The sequence below is a fragment of the Penicillium vulpinum genome (genome assembly GCF_028829585.1).
Source record: "Penicillium vulpinum strain IBT 29486 chromosome Unknown utg000002l_segment0_segment0, whole genome shotgun sequence".
In the NCBI taxonomy this organism is placed as follows: Eukaryota; Fungi; Ascomycota; class Eurotiomycetes; order Eurotiales; family Aspergillaceae; genus Penicillium; species Penicillium vulpinum.
Genome location: NW_026643242.1, coordinates 5,507,972 through 5,528,761, shown reverse-complemented (window position 1 = coordinate 5,528,761; position 20,790 = coordinate 5,507,972). Strand labels below are relative to the sequence as shown.

The 20,790-nt window shown below is 48.9% G+C and overlaps 7 protein-coding genes across 7 annotated transcripts; 2 read left to right on the top strand and 5 right to left on the bottom strand.

Moving 5' to 3' along the window:
- Positions 1 to 536: 536 nt before the first annotated feature.
- Positions 537 to 2,194, bottom strand: N7479_005074 (aldehyde dehydrogenase family protein; the record flags this gene model as incomplete). The annotated part of the gene is made up of 4 exons (XM_057252771.1): positions 537 to 693; positions 746 to 815; positions 873 to 2,074; positions 2,136 to 2,194. 4 exons carry the CDS (start codon positions 2,192 to 2,194, stop codon positions 537 to 539), a joined length of 1,488 nt encoding a protein of 495 aa, XP_057112096.1.
- Positions 2,195 to 3,735: 1,541 nt separating this feature from the next.
- N7479_005073 (acyclic terpene utilization AtuA family protein) lies at positions 3,736 to 5,721 on the bottom strand (the record flags this gene model as incomplete). Its single annotated transcript, XM_057252770.1, has 3 exons — positions 3,736 to 5,262; positions 5,318 to 5,643; positions 5,688 to 5,721. 3 exons carry the CDS (start codon positions 5,719 to 5,721, stop codon positions 3,736 to 3,738), a joined length of 1,887 nt encoding a protein of 628 aa, XP_057112095.1.
- A 545-nt stretch (positions 5,722 to 6,266) lies between these two features.
- Positions 6,267 to 8,661, bottom strand: N7479_005072 (MRX complex nuclease subunit; the record flags this gene model as incomplete). The annotated part of the gene is made up of 2 exons (XM_057252769.1): positions 6,267 to 8,596; positions 8,646 to 8,661. The coding sequence occupies 2 exons, from the start codon at positions 8,659 to 8,661 to the stop codon at positions 6,267 to 6,269; spliced, it is 2,346 nt and encodes a 781-aa protein (XP_057112094.1).
- Positions 8,662 to 9,442: 781 nt separating this feature from the next.
- Positions 9,443 to 12,871, top strand: N7479_005071 (F-box and WD domain protein; the record flags this gene model as incomplete). The annotated part of the gene is made up of 2 exons (XM_057252768.1): positions 9,443 to 9,791; positions 9,846 to 12,871. 2 exons carry the CDS (start codon positions 9,443 to 9,445, stop codon positions 12,869 to 12,871), a joined length of 3,375 nt encoding a protein of 1,124 aa, XP_057112093.1.
- A 1,596-nt stretch (positions 12,872 to 14,467) lies between these two features.
- Positions 14,468 to 16,090, bottom strand: gel2 (1,3-beta-glucanosyltransferase gel2; the record flags this gene model as incomplete). The annotated part of the gene is made up of 4 exons (XM_057252767.1): positions 14,468 to 15,670; positions 15,720 to 15,819; positions 15,891 to 16,021; positions 16,085 to 16,090. The coding sequence occupies 4 exons, from the start codon at positions 16,088 to 16,090 to the stop codon at positions 14,468 to 14,470; spliced, it is 1,440 nt and encodes a 479-aa protein (XP_057112092.1).
- A 1,400-nt stretch (positions 16,091 to 17,490) lies between these two features.
- On the bottom strand, positions 17,491 to 18,217 carry N7479_005069 (TOM complex receptor protein TOM20; the record flags this gene model as incomplete). The annotated part of the gene is made up of 4 exons (XM_057252766.1): positions 17,491 to 17,616; positions 17,690 to 17,751; positions 17,859 to 18,110; positions 18,163 to 18,217. 4 exons carry the CDS (start codon positions 18,215 to 18,217, stop codon positions 17,491 to 17,493), a joined length of 495 nt encoding a protein of 164 aa, XP_057112091.1.
- A 245-nt stretch (positions 18,218 to 18,462) lies between these two features.
- N7479_005068 (exocyst subunit EXO84) lies at positions 18,463 to 20,644 on the top strand (the record flags this gene model as incomplete). The annotated part of the gene is made up of 4 exons (XM_057252765.1): positions 18,463 to 18,856; positions 18,921 to 19,611; positions 19,658 to 20,194; positions 20,254 to 20,644. Coding segments are annotated over 4 exons (2,013 nt in total), but the record flags the coding sequence as incomplete, so codon positions are not given.
- Positions 20,645 to 20,790: the final 146 nt, after the last annotated feature.

Below are 20,790 nucleotides of genomic sequence, written 5' to 3'. Positions count from 1 at the left end.
TGCAGTCTGAAACCATGAAACCACATATTACATAGTACATACCAAAGTCACTGGCTCTACACGCCCCACTCATTTACACCCTTCTAGAACAAAATAATAATAGCACGGAGTATGTATAGACGGTAAAATCCTGCCGAGAAACCCGCCGAGCTTAGCCCGGAGTTGATTGTTGCAGTCGCCGAGCCCCCTCGGGGAGAGATATACCGAGCGGCATGAAATGACCCGCGATAACAACGGGGGCCCAATCTTAGGTACCGATACAACATTCAATGATGAATTGATTTATCGGTAACTTATTGTTGTATTATCAGAGTAGCCAAGCTACATACCTAGACATTGTGTTAGCACCCATCTACTCTCAAATTACCGTGTCGTAAATGTACAAGTGCTACAAGTATGTACATAGTATGTATGTATCGGGGAAGCTGTTGATAGGAAAGCTCTTCAATTTAGATTATATACAAATTCCAATCATCTATCATCATCTCATTGGCCTGAATAATTGAACTAAATTCTTTTTCTCTTTCTTGATTAATTCAGAACAGAGCATCGCCCAGACGGTAGTGCACAGTCTTGACCTGGGTGTAGTTCTCAAGGGCATAGGAACCGAGCTCACGGCCGAGGCCGGACTCCTTGAAGCCACCGAAGGGAGCCTGGTAGGAGATCATGTTGTAGTTGTTGACCCACACAGTACTGTAATGGAGTCAGCTTTGTTACATCATAGATTGATCAAGATAAAACATACCCAGCCTTGAGAGCATTAGAAACGCGGATGGCAGTGTTAATATTCTTAGTGTGAACGGCGGCAGCGAGGCCTGGATACAGTTAGAATAACTATTCATAGTTTCGCGATGGATGTAAATAATACATACCGTAGCTGGTGCTGTTGCCAATGCGAATGGCATCAGCCTCATCCTTGAACTTGGTGACGGCGATGACGGGACCGAAGATCTCCTCCTGGGCGATCTTCATGTCGGGGGTGACATCGGTGAAAACGGTAGGCTGGATGAAATAGCCCTCGGTACCGTGACGCTCACCACCCAGAGCGACAGTGGCACCCTCGTTCTTGCCATGGTTGATGTACTCCATGATGCGGTCGAACTGGAGCTGTGAAACCTGGGGGCCCTGGAAGGTGTCACCCTCAAAGGGGTTACCGAGCTTGTTCTGGGCGGCACGCTCCTTGAAGCGAGCGACGAACTTGTCGTGGATACTCTCCTGGACTAGCAGGCGAGAACCGGCGCAGCAGCACTGGCCGTGGTTGAAGAAGATACCGAAATTAGCCCATGAGATGGCGTTGTCAATATCAGCATCCTCAAAGACGATGTTAGGGGACTTGCCACCCAGCTCAAGAGTGACCTTCTTCAAGTTAGACTTAGCAGCGGCCTGCAGGATCATACGGCCGACAAGGGTGGAACCAGTGAAGGCGACCTTATCAATATCCATGTGGCTAGAGATAGCGGCACCAGCAACACGACCGAAGCCGGAGATAACGTTGATAACACCGGGGGGGAAGCCAGCCTCAACAATAAGCTTAGAGGCATACAGACCAGACAGAGGGGTCTGCTCGGCGGTCTTAATAATCACAGTGTTGCCGGCAGCAATAGCGGGACCAATCTTCCAAGCCCACATGAGAATAGGGAAGTTCCAGGGAATGATCTGACCACAGACACCAACGGGCTCGTGGCGGGTATAGGAGAGGGTCTCGGGGTTGGTATCGATGGTCTGGCCAGTGATCTTATCAGCCCATCCACCGTAGTAGCGCAGGCAGCCAGAAGCATTGGCGATGTCAACCTTGGCCATGGTGACGGCCTTACCGTTGTCGAGAGCCTCAATGGAAGCCAGGATCTCCATATCACGTTCAAAGAGGTCGGCCAGCTTGGTAAGCATACGGCCACGCTCCGAGGGGGTCACCTTCTTCCAGGAGCCCTCAAAGGCCTCGCGGGCGGCCTTGACAGCGATGTCGACATCCTTCTCGGAAGCCTCATAGACGGAGGTGATGACCTTCTCGGTGGTGGGGTTCAGGGTCTCGAATGTCTTGCCGTCAACACCCTTGATGAACTCATTGTTGATGAACCTGCGCAGGTGAGGAACCAGTGTTAGCTACCGAGATGATAGATGGAGGGGTAATAGCTTACAAGCCGAGGGGCTGTTCATAAGTGACATTGGGAGTCTTAATGGTAGTAGAGAGAGACATTGTTTCACAGGTATCACAATTAGATGCAAAAAAAGAGAAAGAGGGGAGATCTCCAAGGGTTTTATAGGCGTCAAGGGTTTTGGTAACGAGTATACCCTTCCGTACTTTGTAATGTTATATAGGTGACAAATTCAGTTTCCCGCCTTTCTGTTTGATGCGGGGTCCTAAACGTCACCTAGACCACTTTCTGCAGCAATACAGTATGTAATACATAGTATGTATTGCTGTACCTTGTATTGTCACTTTGCAATGTAAGTGGAAGCTCTCTACATTGTATGTAATTATGTACAGTGACTGGACATAAGTTTTTAACACATGGCCCCACACCCCCTTGATTATATAATATAATGCCAGTCAAAAACCTTCATACTATGAATCTGGTATGGTGTATACAGCCCCTGGCTTTCAATAAGAGCTTCCATCCGGTGCGGCATCATCTCACAGAGATAATATTGATGACACACTTTGATTTACCACATGTCTGCTGCGCAGTAGCCAATAAAATACCCTTTGTAGTGTCGCATATATAGTTTTCCTATACGTTTTAGGTAGGCGGTATATTCTTATACGGGCGGTGAGCTATGTGGGGCAATAGGTGTGTTAAAAACATATGTCCACTGACTGTACTACTAGGTATGTACGGAGTACTGTGTACTGTGCGGGAGTAAAACATATGTACGGAATATATATATTCCGTATGTACCTGTATATAAAATCTTGGCAATCTTCAAAGAATTACTCCGTACAAAGTACATATATGTATGTTAAACTATCTAGGTATTTTGAATTATGTTCAATTATATTAAACTACATATGTGACATAGTCAAATCGACTTACTTCTCTTATGTCATGAACATCGGAATAACCTATATTATATAATCTTGAATGTTCTAACTAGTTAGTTGACTATAACTAGTTAACTAATACATTGAATAACCTTGGAATGTTTTCTACAATACCTCCATCTGAAGCGGCCTTGGCGCAGAGCATGGGTAAAGAGGCCCCTCTCGGGTCAAAAGCTCCCCCTCTCGGGATAAAGGCCGAGGTAATCATTTGATATATAATTATTAATCCCGAACTTCCTACCTAGGTTCCGAGGCGGTAATCCCTGCTCCGTACAAGTGGATATTTTGTACTCCGTACACTGAAGTTATCGAACACCGCCTTATTTCGAACAGCGTGCAAAAGAGGGGCAGTGGGCCTATTGTAGAATGTGATCATCGTGATGTCCTCCGTACCCGTAGACACGGGCTAATATCTCCCCGGTGATGCTGTCGGTGGGGGGAAGGGGTAAGGTACGGTATGTTGTACGGAGTAGTATGAAGTACAACATGCGGAGTACGAGATTCTCAACTTCTACTATGTAGTATACATTACATGTGTATACACATGTATGTTGTAATCTTTGTTTTTTTTTCCCCTTTTTAATCAGCCGAGAATAAGCGAATTTTGAGATTACATAGCAGATGAAAGTATAGATCACATGACTTATGTATTGAGTATTATATTATGATTCTCTACCCTGGGGCAAAACTCCGTGCTATAGCTTTCCTCGGTTCAAGAATCGTACAGGGAGATCAACATACCGCGCCCGCAGATATTCCGCCACATTTTTCCCTAGGAAATCGACCGTGGTGGTCACACCGACGCCCCGATCTAGTAGATTGCGAAACAGGAAATGCACGGCATGAAGGCTGGGCAACTCGAAGCGGTCAATCGCCAACCGAGCGTTCTTGCGGTCACTCTCTCCCAACAGCTCTTGCGCCTTATCAACAGATAGCAACGCCCGCAGCCATTGGTACTCGTCACGGTGACGCACCCAGAAGCCGCAGTTAGCGTCGGCACCCTTGTCCCCAGAGCGTGCATGAGCGATCCAGCCTAGCGGGCCACGGGTCGTTGGTCCAAAGTCGTGGGTAAGGTCAACAGGTCCGTCACTGTGGGTGATGGGCTGTGAGGGTTGGCGGGATGGATAAGTCCTGGTGTTTGTCGGAGGCAAGATATCGAGAGTCTGCGTGAATGCTGTCGGTTTCCAGGGCATGTAAACGCGATGCTGGACCGCAGACTGTGGCAGCAAACTGACATAATACTCAAAAATGGCACGCGGGAATCCCTGGCGCATATCCAAGTGAAAAGTGGCACCAGGGTAGCCCTGCATGATGTTATCGGTGATAGGTTTGAGGAACCGTGTCGGTGCAAGGTCCTCTGCGTGTCGCGCCTGTGCGACAATGCGCAGCGGCACGGTAGCGCGGTTCTGGTCGTGCGGGTCAGAGAGGGAAGAGCCCAATAAATCGAAATTGAGCGATGTATATCTGTCCGAATAGGGTGACAGCAATTGGCGGATCTGTGCTTCCAGCATGCGAGCTTTGGCTTCGATATCCAGACCGGTCAAAAACCACCATGCCTCTGCCTGGAACCCACCTCGTGCAGTGATACCGACCTTGGTGGTGGGCGGAGGAGGACCGGATCGAACCCCATGAACAGCAACACGATTGACGCCGCGTTGCGAGAAGTGTATACCATCGAGGACCGCTGTGACATCAGAGTTATAGTACCAAGGTCCCTGTATTTCATAGAGCAGTTGGGACGTGCAAGTATCGACAGTTACCGCACCGCCGGTGGCATGCGCCTGCTTAGTGATTACAACATCGCCTTCGGCAGATATCTCAGCGATGGGATATCCGATATCGGTCCAGCCATCTCCATCTGCGTGCTCCAGGGCTTTGAAGCCTGTGAAGTTGCCACCACAGACATAGCTACTGCACTCGATCAGATGGCCTGCAACAAACGCATTCGCCAGCTTGTTAAGCTCATCTCGCTGCCAGCCATGGTACCAGTAAGCAGCTCCGATGACAGGTGAAGCATCCGAGACCCGCCCACACAATACAATGTCCGCACCATCTACAAGTGCAGCCGCGATACCGAGGCCACCGAGATAACACTGGGCATAGATAGGCTCGAATGACCAATCTGCCAATCGCTCGCCTGTGTAGACGTTGCGAAATTCAGACCCGGAAGCTAATCCCTTCTGGACGGTAGATAGCACCTCATCCCCAGCAACCCATGCAACCTGGGCGCTCAAAATGAGCAATTGTTGATCAGTATCGGGCAAAGCACTGACTGACCTTTAAGTCTAGCTTCTTTGCCTCAATCATATGCATCACCACCTCGTAAAGACCCTTTGTGTCTGTCACTCCGGCATTGACTGCGAGCTTGATTCCATACTTGGCCAAATCATCCAGAGCTGGCTCAAGTGCTTCCAGGAAAGAGGGTTCGTAGGCTGGGGCTGTTGCTTCTTGAGAGATTGCTTGGTCCACTCGCCGACCTGCGGCAGTGGTCATGTTAAACTCGCTCATGAAATCAGCAATGATAACATCAATAGGATCGGTCGGGTGGTGGCGCGCAAAATCAGCAATAGCCCGACGCCGGTCTGAGGCAGAGCCCGAGGCACCTAGGAGATCAGTTGGAGTACATCATGAGTGCAGCCAAACTAACCTGCAATGCGAATGGGTCGGCCCTTGTATGTCATTGTGCTTTAATCAGTATGTATTTTCTTGTGTCCTTGTACACAGAGGTAATAGGATATCAGGCAATAGAAGACTGAGCCTAGTGGGTTCCCTCACGTTTGCACTGCACGCCCGAGGTGGTTTGTGTCCCTCGGCTGAGAATGCGGGGTTGATAGAACAAACGAGAGCTACATAGTTTCTGGTCTTTATCACGAAGTACGGCCACATTTGCCACTCGAGGGAGATCTCGTTCAGGCATCAGCGCATAAAGCCTCTGGGTCCGAGTGGTAGGCAAAATTGCCAAGGTGCTCTACAATATAAACTACATACTTACTATGTTGGGACTAGCTTGTTTGGTATACCTCGTCTCAAAATGCTACAGCCCCAAGTACTGCCCCTGTTGGTTTTTCATTATTTATTACTATATCTGATAGTTGCGAACCATACATGTATTCCGAAGATATGATTGAATGATTGAAAGCAACAATGCTGATATTAACGCCCGAGTGGTTTTCGATAACTCCATACATGTATAAAAGCATAAACATCCATGGATGTAAATCGCAAATTACTTACGACGCCTCGAGTTGGTCGGCATTTCTTCAAAAGCGTCATCGTCATCGTCATCATCATCATCATCAATACCATCGCTGATAACACTTATGTTGCGGGTGGAGCGGCTAGGCCGTGAGGACTGAGGTGCACTGGTCTGTGAAGCGGAGAAGTTGAGCGTGGACTGAGCTGGCTTACCGCGCGCAGGGGCTCGCCGAGAGGCAGTCCCACCGACAGTAATCGATGACGGAGCTGGCGAGGCAGTAACACGTCCACCGCGGCGCTGAGTCGTCGTTGTCGTAGAGGCAGCTTTTCGTGACTTCACGGTAGTAGTAGAGCGAGGCTGCTTGACAAACAGTGCCTGCGAATCATCATCGTCATCATCAGAAATGACATTGGCTATAACATCGTCGTCATCGTCATCCAGCATAATCACATCTGACTCTTCGTCTGAAACTGCTTGCTTCTTGCGACCCTTCGTAGTCTTTTGTTCTGGGATAGCTTTGGACTTTACGGTTCGCGGGCCGATCACTACACCTCGACCACGACCCCTACCCTTACCGCGACCTCGAGTAGAGGCTGCGGCACGACCATGACCGGGGACTGTCCCATCTTCTCCAGCTTCTTCTTCCGCTGGATCACCACCTTCATTATCAGAATGAATAAGTGCACCAGGCTGGTCTTCCCACACGCCATCAAACTCGGAATCCCAACCATCTGGCTTAGGCTTAAAGCGCTTCTTTCCGCGAGTTCGCTTTTTTATGCCCTTTGAAAACATGGTTTCCATCTGACCGCGATACTTCTCCATAGCAGTGACTAACGAGCTTTGTTCTCTTTCTTCGTCATCCATCTCATCAGCGTCACGATCCAAGGCCAACAAGTGTTTGACCTGGCTCTCGAGGGATTCGTTGACAAACATCTCCATTGCATGCTTGTCATCCTTGTCAATGAATTGGGCAACAGCATCCCCGAAAGAATTCTGTGGTAGAATGCTTAATGACTGTGATGAGAGGAACTCGCGCACTAGCTGTTCGACTTTCACGGTGTCAAGGGCTGATAGATGAGAAACGGCACCTTCATCAATGGATTTATCATCCTTGCGCGAACTAGAAGCGGTTTTTTTCTTCCGGTAGAATTGCACCACATCGTTCACGTTAGCGACCTTACCAATGAAGCGGTTGGAGAATCGCTGTGGGTTCTCACAATCGTAGCTGCCTCCTTCAGGGGTGGAAGTCTCCACACGGAGGCGAACGAGAGGAAGCGGTGCCTCTGGTGTGTCATCCTCGTCCTCATCAATGCGATCAGCTTGCATCTCCAGCCATTCTGCATTGGCTTCTTCGATCAGTTCTTCGACAATGGACATGAGGAACCGAGTTACTTCTGTGCGGTTGTTCTCCTTGCGTGCAAGCTTTTGGGCGCCCTTTTCTTCAGATAATACAATTTCCCGCATCACAAACGGCCGTACCGTCTTCAATCGGATAGGTTCATTTTTAAATTCGCGGCCTGTTACGCTTAAAATCGAGACCTGTTTCGGAACAGCCTCCCCGGGTACCAAGGACGTTGCGACAGACGATCCTGGCTGCATAACATGGAATTTAGTCTCTGGATTGAGCTTAGGATCAATCAGGCATTCATGTTCGTGGCCCCAGACGACCAAATCGAGAAATTCGGGAAGAAAGTTCTCCGGCAGATAACTGGTTTCTGTATGGGCATGATGGTTTTGATGCACAGACATTAAATTAAACCAGTCACTTTTCTGAACAGACGGTTGGAAGAATTTAACCTTGCCATCGCGAAAAGTGCGGAACAGTCGCTCATCTCGAACGTTGCTCATTCCGTACAGCGCAAGCTTAGTTCGGCCTTTCTGTAACAAGACAGGCTTAATTTGAATGTTGTCTGACTCTGGAGTCCGGCCATAGTAGTTGAGAAGGCCGGACACTTGGAGTAGATCTAGTGCGGCCAGATGACCCTCTCCCGAGGGATCGTCATGATTCCCGTGGATGGAGAAGATAGGAATCGCCACGTTCATATCCAGGTCCTCATAGTTGACATGATTAAACGCCCCCTGGAAGTTCTCACTTGCATCGCTGAGCATCTCCAACTCACACGGTTTGTCCCCGAAGCAGTTCATGCGAATCGACCGCATCACCTGGTACATGGATTTTCGCGACGGCTTATTCTCGTGAAACAGATCTCCAGCTAGGAGAACCATATCGACATCCCGTTCCTTAGCTAGGCACATTATTTCGTGGAAGGTCTTCCAGCTGTCGTCCCCACGGATGGGATCTCGCTCGTTGTAGCCGACATGATTATCAGTGGCGATGAGAATGCGAATAGTTTCCGGATCTATAAAGATATCAGTAATCTGAGCCTTTCAATATAGAGAGTGTCCCACCATTTGCTCCAGGCATTTTGGTCAACTGAACTCGCGTGTCTCATCCAGCGCTGACGTTTATGTGAGTAACCGGGTTTGGTGAGGCACGGAGGGGAAATTGCTGGGAAAATGCCGTGTATCAATGAGCCATTTCAGGAGAATCACACCACTTTCGCAACCACGTCGTGCTGAGAGAGTTGGTGATGGCTTGCTGGTTGGCTTCTGTCACGCTGTCACGTGCTGAACGCGTTCTGGGTAGCGGCCATTCAGTATAAACTTCACTATGGGAGAAAATGCAGGGGAAATCTTCTTTTCTTTAAGAAACGACTATGATAATGGTTAATAAGATGATTTTTAAATGGAAATAAAACAATTGATATTTTATATACGAAGTACATCATACAAGAATAGTTGACCACTTGTACAGTCTTCCATGTCTTTTTGTCGTACATACACCTGTACATTAGTACATATGCATAGTTTTTTTTTTTAGTAGTCTCTTCAGATACTCTTTTTAGATGTCTTTTTGTATGTATTTTCCCTTCTCGGTTTTATAACTATTAAGATAAAAACGACAACTTTTCAATGTAAGGGATATAACCCCAGTAATATCCAAAGTGGAACAGAGCCGCATTTAATGTGCGGGATGGCCACTTTGCCTCGCCTTCGGGTATCTTTTGCTCTCTCCCATTTCTCTCTCTCTCCTGAAAACCACCTCGCTTTCATACAATTCCTCTTCGTCCAAGCATATCTTGACTGACCCAGGCTTTTTCGCTGGCTCAGTCGCTACCACCTCCTCTTTCCGTCAAGACCTTTTTATGCAACCAGAGCCTACTGCCGTGTCTCAACATACGCCCCCCATTGACTCATACTCAGTCATAATCAGTCCTACCCAGCATGGACATGACCTCGACGACGCTCAAGTCTCTGATTTCCTCGAGCGAGAGGAGATCAGAGACTCTGCAGACGTCCCGAGTATGTCGACACAAGACGAATCCGATGGGTCCTTGAACAAGGTCGGCCCTGCCCCGCCCTCGCCCCATCGAGTCCATCGAGTGAGCCAGCATGAGAATGCTCGCACTCCCCCCAGAAAAGCAGCAAATGCTGGATTTTGCTTTGTGGCTTTTATTGGACAGTCGCAAGCATCTCTTGAGACACTTCCAAATGGTAGGTGTCCTACAATCCAGCAGCGCAATTATTCCTAACAACCGTAATCTCCAGAGGTTCTCACCCATATCCTATCGCATCTACCCCCACAATCCATATCAGCCATAACCCTAGTGTCTCGTCGATTTCATGCGCTGGTGACTACTCCTCATGCTTGGAGAATCGCCTTCTCGCGATTTTTCCCCGGGCCCCATGCTGTTGAGGATGATCGACAGACCAACACCGAAGCAGCAGACCTACGGTCGGACAGGCGATTCTTCGCGAGGCTGACCGCGCTAGCCTCCTGGCGCAGCGAATATATCTTGCGCACTCGCTTGATGCACTCGTTAGCCCGGGGCAGACCGGCGCACTTCGACCCGCCCAAGAAGAATGGAACTGTACGCGCGGCGAGTGCTCGCCACGGTAGTGCCATCGCTACGTATACATCTCAGCTCCTCTTCCCGGTCAGTCACATACATGCTTCTTTCAGGCCCAACAAGAACCCCCTCTTCATTCATGGAGCCGCAGAGCAGGGGATTGCGTCTGCCAGTGACCCATCGACTGTAAAAGTCGGCACCTGGGGTGTCTCCGACCACCAAATGTTCCACCACTTTGCAGATATGTTTCCTGGTGAAGCGCAATACGGCCTCGGATCGGGTGATATGGTCGGTTTGCCCAACGTGATGGACGTCAGTCAACCATATGGCATGGTTTATGGCGAAGGCTGTCCCCAGGGGCGCAGTTATTTCATCTCATCGACGGAGCAGCGTGGTCGTTTCTTGCGAGCTCCAGATTCGGGTTCTCGCCCAGTACTCGGCATCCCCGCCGTGAACATGATCACACATGCTGTCTGTTCAGTGTGGATTGCCAAATCCCCTCACATCCTCAAGATGACCCAGGGGCTGGTGGGGATACTGTCTGGATCGTCTTCGGGTGTGTTGACTGCATATTCTCTCGGCCCTCACCCGACTTACGAAAGGCGATACGAGCAAGGTCAAGTGACTGCTAGATGGGTTCTGTGCCCTGGTGTTCCTATTATTGGCATTGCCGTGGACGATCAGTATTCACCCAAGCGCCATTCAGGAAAACGAATTTGGGCTGTTGCTCTTAATGCCCTAGGAGAAATCTTCTACCTCACTGAACTTCTTCGGGCACCTGAGATCCCACTTACAACCAAACTCAACACCGAGCAGCTTGACGAGGTGGCTTGGAAGACTGGCAGAAGCGCGCATTGGGAGATGGTCGAAGCGAGCAGGCGTGTGGCACGTCCAGATCCCTTTAATCGGGAACTAGTCGACGGAAGCTATAGTCCACGATCATCATCGGATTTCATGGGCCTCAATGAGCACCAGATTGCTGCTGAAACGAAGGAGATTGAAAATTTCATCTCTTTCAAGCCCAAACACTTCCGCAAATTCTGTGAAAGTTGGGACATGCAACGTGATCTTAAGGTGGACTTCGCTGGCGATGATGGGTATGGGGCAGGCGAGTCGGTCATTATCATCGCTCGCGGCTCGGGCGAAGATCCAAAGGCATCGATCCGGCGGTTCATGCGCACTGCTTCTCGGTCTGATTCCGGCTCGGCCACACCAGAGCCCTTATTGGATACAACGGAAACTCCGCCATCACTATTCGGCGGCCCGGTGAACATACCAAGTCCAACCGTCACTAGCAGTCTTCCCCATTCTCGATCCTCTGGACCGGTAAGCTCACCTTCGACCAACTCAGGATGGCGTCTGTCGGACTTTGTTTTTGGTGATCGCAAATCTACGGAAGTTACCACTAGCGCGTTGGATGCATCCACTTTCGCGACTCTCACATGCGAGGAGGACCCTCTTTTGGCTATGTCTGGGAGCTCTACTTCGTCTGCAACATCCTCCCCAATGTTACCACATATGGATCAGCCGCGGTCCGGCCTGGAAGTTCCTGGGCAACGCGCTCGATACCTAGCTGTTGGAACCCGCACTGGAATGGTTTTTGTCTGGGATATCCGAGCCCCGGCGGCGAAGTCTGCAGATATCACCAATTCCATCTCCTCGTTGCGCATCATCCAAACAGACTCGCCTCAGGTGTCTTCCTTAGCTATCACGTCGCTGTACCTCGTTCATGGAGGTAATGATGGCCTCGTGCAGGCCTGGGATCCGCTAGCATCGTCCACCAAGCCAATCCGGACGATCAACTCCCGTTTTTCAACCAGAGCCCGTCGTCGGCTTGTGCAGGCTGAGGCATCTATTCTAGGTGTTGGAAACAATTACTACGCCACGGGCGCTATCTGCCTTGATACAGACCCGACCGTTCTGCGTGGAATGGTCTCACTTGGCACCCACTTGCGATACTGGTCTTACAGTTCTTCCGAGGCCGATCAGTACAAGACCAGCAAGCGCCGCCTTCGCTACTTACTCCGTGGCAACAACGGGGCTACTGAAGGCCAACGCTTCAATAATAGTGGTCGGGGTGCAATCGAGGACTTTATTGAAGACGAACGCATAGATATGGAGCGCCAAAAGATTGCGGATGAGAAAGAACGAGCACATTTGAGTGCACGTTTCGGAGTTGATCTTCTTGGTCCAGATATAGACGAGGAACAGCTTTTGGCGTATGCCCAACTTTTAAGCGCGGAGGCGTGCTCTGGCGATTCGGCGAAACCCAAGGATAGCATCACAGTCTCCAGCTCGGCCACAAGCGCTTCATTCGACACTGTTGGTCCTAGTTCGTTTGGCCTTGGCGAGGTCTCATCCTCTTCGTCTCCCCATCAAGATCCCGCGGACGATAACGATGATGATGAACTTGCCGAAGCAATTCGCCTCAGCCTGCTTGATGAACAATTTGCTACCCTGCCATTTGACCAAATGTCGTCTATCCCTATCAAGTATGCCAAGGGAGTATATCCGCCTCGACAGCCATCGCCTGGAGCCGAGGAGGCTGAGAGCAGTAGACAGCAAGAGATGGATGATCTGGAGTTTGCGATTCAACTAAGCTTGGCTGAGGGCAAGAGTCGCGAGGATGGTGAGGAGGAGTGGGAGGAATTCCCATCCCTCGCACTGGGGTCAATACCTCCCTCGCCGTCAGGCAAGGGGAAGGGGAAAGCGAGAGCTGTTTAGAGTCAATTTCGAGTTTTGCATTTTGCATTTCTTATGTTTGTGTGTTATTTTCCAGAGGATCTATTAATATTTTCAAGTGTTTGCATTTGTATCAATCGAAACATTCCTTGGGTGTCATTTGATTGGCGAGTAACAGTGCCAGGCAAAATAAGGGGAAAAGAGAAGACAGGATGCTGTAAATTCATTCATCCGAGTCTTCTCAGGCTTTCCGGGCTTCCCCATGCTGTAACATCAAAAATAGGAGTCAGACTCCAGTTTTAAGGGAGGCTCATCCATCTCGGATAGTTCGAAGACCTCTGGACCAATCGGAAATTTTGCTTTAAAGAACTCGGGGCCTCGGAAGCCTACGAAACGACTAGGAAACATTCCAAGGCTAGGCCCAAGTCCGAATTATCTGAAAATACGACATCCATAGTTGCTTCTCGTTCCATATTGCACTGTGTTGGTCTAGGTCGGCGGGCAGTACTCCGATTCTTGCAGCGACACTGTCATGTATCAGCATCATTCCTCTAGAGCTCTCGAAGGAATTTACTTCAATTCTTCGAGGAGCACTCTGCGAATGGTCGTTTGGGTATCTTGCGACAGTTCCCAGAATATATCAGCCCCGTTCTCGTCCCCCAAGAGCGAAGCCCTCTACCCTTTCGAAAACTATCCAGGTGATCTATCATCCTAGAACTGACCCCGATGTCTCCTACCTTCCTTGCTGCCATGCTAAGCGCTTGTGTGCGTTTGGGAATCTTCTTTCCGTAAGGGTTTGTTAGGCTTTGAGCTCCGGAGGAGTAAGTTGGATGGTTTCACTAGATCGAGACACAGGGTCTGAGGCTTCACCCTTATTCCAGAGAATCTTTTGTACGATACGAAGATAGACAGTGTTCTCGTTGATAGGGCCACTGGCGTCACGACAAATGGACTTTACGGAAGCGAGGGAATGCATCTTGATGTCTTCAAACTTCTCAATGTGCTCGTTGACTTTTATCCCCCTGGTGTTATCCCCCCTTACTATCCAAAAGTATCAACAATAAAATGGTATAAATATCATTTGGTGAAAAAAACAATATGTTGTATACCAAAATATAAATCTCAAATAAATTGTGTGGGAATGGGCCCTAGGAAGCTTCAATATGGAATTATCCCGATAGTTGAGATTCCCAAGAGTCTAAAGCAGGTCTTGAGGATTAGGCCTAAAGGCGTCGATCAGGGGAAGGCTATTAGCACTAAAATATATGACGATCGTTCTTCCAAGATGTGATACTTATAACACAGGAAGAAATAATAATATTAGTGACAAATACACTAGCAGAAAGTAAAGGGATTTCTTGCCACGATGCATTTTGGTCACTACATATGCAACTCCTTCCCAATATAAATATGATAGTTTGATGCTGGACGCTTGAAAACACAAAAAGAAGAACCAAGTGCGTGAATTGTTCCAGAGGAATCATGTGCAAATTAACTAAATCACAAGAAAGCAGGGCAAAGAAGAAAGGAGTAACCCATGCAGGGAATAGATCACCAAGACTCGATATCAGCCTTTTTTGTCATCTCAATGCCAACTCTGGACCCCAATAATGCAATTCTCAAAAGCTATCAAGACAATTACAGAAGGGATGCAAGCAGCATGAAGAAGCCTCCTGCACCACCAAGGGCAAGTGAGGGAGCGCCATTGAGAGAGGCGGCATTGGTGGGGGTCGAAGTGCCGGAGCTGGAGGAAGAACCGGAGGAAGAACCGGAGGAAGAACCGGAGGTGCTCGATCCGGAAGAAGAGGGGGTGTTGGCACCGCTCTTCACCTCCAACTTGATACCGGTAATCTCCTTGCCGGTGGAGTCATACACCTTCTGGGGGATAGTGGTGGCAGAGACAGATACCAACTTGCCAGAGGGGGCATCGGGCAGACCGTTCTTAATGTAGTCAGAGACCTTGGAAGGAACCTCGGGCAGATCCCAGGCATTGTAGAAGGACTTGTGAGTGATTCGTGAGACACTGCACTCCTCAGCCTCAACATTGGTCTGCGAAGCATTGCTTGACATGATGCGGTCAATGTCTAGCTTGCTGAGCTGTTTCTGGAAGTTCTCATAGTCGATAAGAGTGGTCACGGTGTTGGAGTTGTTTACCTTGACCAGGCCGTACTCATTATCCTCTTGGGTCCACTCGTAAACGAGACCGCCGGAGAAAGCCTGGGTCATCTCCTCGCCGTAGATGGCCTGCACCTCGGTGAAGATACGGGGCTTGACATCGTTACAGCCGTACTCGGAGAAGAAAACAGGGATAGTAGCGTTGGCGAAGTCCTCAGTTAGGACATTGAAGCCACTGGACTTGTAGGAGGCGTCACCGCACCAAGAGTAGGAGTTGAGGCCGAAGAAGTCGGCGCGGGAAGAGGTCGAGTTCTTGAGATCACACTCGAAGTAGTGAACAGTGTCCATCAAGATGTCACGGATATCGGCAGCGGAGTATCCAACAGGAATGGCGCGCTTGGAGTTCTTGGCGATGTAATCCTTCATATCACGAACAACGGCACGCATGTACCTGGGAGCCATGTAAGTGGCATCCTCGTTAATGACCTCATTTCCAGCGAAGAAGCCCAGGAGGTTGTCGTAGTTCTTGAAACCCTCGATAACACCGAACACCTGCTTGTAGTAGATGGCGCTGTAGGTGGTCCAGGGGGCACTACGGTCCAGATAACCACCTGCCAGAGGGTTACTGACATCAAGAATCATGTAGATACCAGCGGCGTTGAAGATCGAGGCGCACTCGTCGTGATTGAGAGAGGGTTCCAGGTTGTAGACACGGATGGTGTTGATCTATGGAAATAAGTTGCTGTACGATAAAGAATATAAGATATGAACCTACACCCAGGCGCTGCATGAGGGCAGCATCGCGCAGGCAGACATCTGCATCGCTCAAAGGGTCTAGCTTCGTGGTGAAGCCGGACGATCCACCAGGCTGGTAACTAATTGAGGGGATCAGCCACTGAATATAATTGCGGGGCAAAAGAGCCCTGGGGGGCAATGAAAGTCTTACTCAACACCGATAATTTGGAAACGATCTTTGGTCTTCGAGTCAACAAAGTCCTTGCCGCTGACTTCGATTGGGTTCAAAGCGGCCGCAGTGCTGGCGAGCGCACACACAGATGCGAAGAGACGAGTGTAAGACTAAAAAGGTCAGCTTATGGGGGGTATAATAGATATAATAGAAGGAAATACAACAACACATACGATCATTGTGAGGGTATGTAAAATCAGCAAAATATAGAGGGGGTAAGAAGTGAACGAAGTGAAACGAGTGACAGCGCAACAGCGCGAATTATTAAGGAACGACTTTGAAACCAAAGAAAGGAAAGAAAGGGAATCAAAGGATTTAAAGGATTTAAAGGCCTTAAAATGGTCTTAAAATGAGTTATATATTCTTAAAATAATATTAATGGTAAGAATTGATCTCAATTTAGTGGAGAACAGTTCTCTGAACAAATAATAGGGGGATGTTTGGAGGCTTGGAGGTTTCACATTTGGGTTTTCACACTATATTGCTACTCCGTATATAGTACTACTCTAGGTAGTAGGGCAATCAAAAGCCCGTACTCCGTATACTAGGTTAAATTACATTTATAGAAGAAGAAAAAAAGAGTGAAAGATAAGAGTCTCTTTTCTCTTTTCTTTTCTTTCCCTCCCTTTTCCTCCCACAAAACTCCCTCCCGGGCCAAGTTCGGCCAAGAAATTCCACCCCAAGGCCAAGATACCCTTCAATAACGATTGCTTGGACGCCACATCTGGGCTATCTGGGCTATTTGGGCTGTGTTGAAAGGTTACGGGATACATTCAGGGGTATAGGCAACATGAATCTCAAAAGCCTCTACAGTTATTAGAAAGTTGGTGATATTATTGTGGTTAGGGCTCCGGAGACAAGTACAACACATAGTACGGAGTACTCCGTAGTGGTCTTGTTTTTCAGGTGTCAAACAGCCACCTGCCCAATTCGGAACTTCCTACATGTAGTATTCACTTCATACTTCCAAAGGTTATATGTGTAACCTCTTACTACTTACTCTCTAATAGTATATTAGTGGGTTTAAACATATATATATCTCCCTCTATCACCATTCCCTATAGACTGGAATGAATCTGACATATAGACCTGAACTTCATCTAACTCAAAAAGTCTTGGAACCAAGGCATGCCTTGGCAATAGATTGTACCATACCGTAGCACAGCGGAGGTAGCTATACTCTGTATCTGCAAGCCTTGATCCCGAAAGAACCTTGAAAAAGATAAGTTGATAGATGGGTTCTTCTAACGATGGTCCAGCCTATAGAGGTCTTCCTATATAGAGGATAAAAATATGTATATACCTCATAAAGGAAAGAATCCAAATAGAAAGAGGTATCGTTAGATTGGTGGTATCTCTTCTGTTCCATTTAATCGGAATATTTGGCAAAAGCCACCATCCCTCCAACTTACATGGCAGCCTCCCCCCATCCACACTCTTTTTGTTTTCCTCCTCCCCCACAGCCCTTGGGCAACATTCCTAGGTAGTTCTCCGCGATATAAATTATGTGATACAAATTTGAGAATTCCATCTGTCTAAAATACAAGTTGTTGAGAGGTTAGGTCAGGTCCAATCCTCTCTATTCGATGTTATCGTCAGTGCCAGTCTTGGGCCCGGCAGATTGACCACCATCAAGTGCGATAAGTTCGGCGAGAATTTCGAGAGTTTCCTTGGGGACGGTCTTATCGTAAATTCCGATCAAATCCTGAGTAATTATAGCATTTAGAATGATGAAAAAGATGATGAAATAAGTGACATCGACAATGGCTTGTACTTACCTGAGGCTGGGGGTAGACCTTCAATGCTTTCCAAAAGGCAATTGCTGCTTCGACTTGGGAGCCTGGAGATGTAATTAGCGACCTGTTTATTCTTGGTTGCAGTGTGTAGCAGATATATCGATCTCGTCCTTTGGAATCGAGTTAAGACGAGACAGTGGATTCGATTTACCTTCGGAAGCACAAAGAGATTCGCCCAATGCGACTTGGCTCATAAAGAAGCTCTCTTTCTCTTCGAGATCTGTTGGAAGTTCACCGTTCCTCTTCACTTGTTCGAGCGCATTCTTGAGATCTGCGATCCTGGCTGCGGCGCCGGCCTCTGCCTCCTGTTTCGCGGTTTGTTCGACCTTCTTGTTGTTCTTCTTCAAAGACTTGCGGAAGTTAGGATCGCTTTGACGCTTGTGATCGAAATAAACGGCGTAGGCTGTTACAACGGGTTAAAAATTGAAGAACGCGGCGAGACGAATGCTACATACCGAGAACTCCCGTCAGAATTGTGCCGGCGACGATGGCAGTGTTTCGGAAAGCCATGATGAAAATGTGGGATGAGATCAAATTAGAAGTATCGGATTTGTCCCAGTCTAGTAGCGTAGGAGGACTTAGAGAGGCAGTAGTGGTTGAGGGTGGTTGGGGTGATAAAAATGTTTCAAGGATGTCCACCAGGGCAGAGGTCCCGGGGCCGGAGTCTATTATGGATTATATAAGCATATCCGCAGCGTCATCCCCTTGACCTCCCGAGACGTTTCCGTTCCTTGATTATTGCTGCATTGCCAAGTGAAATCATCATGGAAGGTCGAGGATTGACTCTAAGGAGCAAGTCTCGTCGACAGCGCCCTCAGATTAGCGCCCCCAAGCCCATCTCCAGTCCTCTACCTCCCAATACTAGGTCTCCCGAGTCAGGCCCATCCGCAATCCCCACACGTGAACGGGCACCCCAGAACGATGCGACCTCGGATTTGGTGAAACGGCGATACTCGACTCGATTCAATACCGCACCTGAATTTGACGGCGATGCTCCTCCTGTTCCGGCACTTCCAACTCAGGTACCCGGGGGGCGCGGATTAGCACCGGCAGCTATTCCTAGACAACCATCACCATCGGACCCGAACTCACCTGCACCGAAAGTCGACCTCAATGCTCTAAGAGACCCCGGCCTTCCAGTTGATCGATGTTAGAGCTCCCTAGCCCGCCACTGTATTGTTTGCTAGAGCTAACCAGGAGTTTCCGATGTTAGATGTGGCCAATCTTCTCGCCAATGCATCCGAGGAAGATATCCAAAAGTACCAAGAAAGCCTACGCAAAGTCAAGAACCGAACATCCACCGATCTTCAGCAAAATGTCTATCAGAATCGCACCCAATTCATCAAGATCAGTAAAGAGGCGGAGAAGCTCAAGGATGAAATGCGGACCCTCCGTACCCTTATGGCGGAACTGACAACGGCGCTCGGACAAACAAGCGTAGGAAATTCACCTAATCCCATGTCCCCAATGGAGGACTCTTTCCCCAAGCGCAATACGAATCGCAGCTCGGTCGCCAACCTCGAGAGCATGTGGAGCGTACAGCTACAAACGTTGTGGAAAACAGTGGAAGGGTCGCAAAAGTGGCTTCCAGCTGCACCAGGACGGCACATTGTCCTAGAAACTGGTAACTGGGTTGAGCTGGACTCAGCCACATGGAAACCAAGACGGCCCGTTCACATTGTGTTGTTGAATGATTACCTGCTCGTGGCTGCGAAAAAGCGTAAGCGGGTCGACCAAAGTCATCCCAACCACCGAGGACCTGTTCCAACGAGGCTGGTGGCAGAAGATTGCTGGCTTCTTAACGATATTGATATGATTGATCTGGGGGCCAATCTGGGAACGGGACAAGCGCGCGAAGAGGCTTTGGATCGGGGCATTGGGAGATCGATCAGCATCCGCGTGGGGTCTAAACCCTTTACATATCGCCATGACGAAGTTTCTGCGAAACAGGAACTTCTGGCAACTTTCCGCAAAACAGTCGAAGATCTGCGTCGAACCATGCGCTCGGAGACCGAAGCGGCCAGCAAGCCCTTGGAAGCATATGGATATCTGGCCGGTCGGCACCTTTCCCACCCCGAAGAAGCCAGAGGCTTTCGACCCCTCTGATACCCCAAGAGATAAATCTGATCTGCGCATTGACGTGGATGGGAAACAACAAAACCTCCGTTGGGTTGAAGGGCAGGTGGACGAGCTTGATATTGATATCGCGCTTCAGCGATTCGAGGCATCTGTGTTCAGCATCGAGCGACTACGGAAATTGGCTAAGGGTCTTAAGGGCAATACTATTGCGCAAGACGTCATCAATTTCAAGGTCGACGGACGAGCGACTCGACTTGCTGGCATTCTCTCGCGGGCACTGGTCGACAAACACTCATTCCCGGCGGCTACCAAGACTCATGTTACCTGGTTAACTCGGTTAGGGTTTGAAGATCAAGCGCGTGAGACTTACCTGAAGGCACGTTCAGACGTGATCGGCCAACGCATCCGGTATGTTCTTCGTCCTCTATGACACAAGCTTATGTTTGCATGCTGACTTGATTTCCTAGGGCCTGTATCTTCGAAGGTGATCTACCTCTTTACATTTTCCAGATCTCCTATGTCTATTTTACCCTGATCAAGAACACTATTGGTATTTATCAACAATGCTTCCCTAGCGTAATGAGCAGCTCTTGCATTCGCTGGGCTAAACATCACCTCGATGGGTTCAATGCCCTGCTCAGCCGCCAGCTTAGCAGCGTGCAGCGTGGCACATTGGTTTGGCAGAAATGCCTCGATATTGTGCACGATCATGTCGCTCTCTTGGTGGAAGTGGGTGTGGATTTCACAGACTTAGTCGCTCGTGGACTGGAAGAGAATGGTGAAGGATCGTTTGACGGACCACGTACCGTTCAACCGGGCGAGCTGGTACCAGCGCCATCCCCGGCGACTGTGTTGTAGTTGATTTATTGTGATATATTTGATGTCCAATTAGCGAGCTTGAATTGGAATCCAGTATGATTATCGCCTATGAATGGCCGTTGCATCTAACAAGACGTCTTATGTTTGGGCAGAACAAATAATTATGTTGTCCTCGTATACGGAGT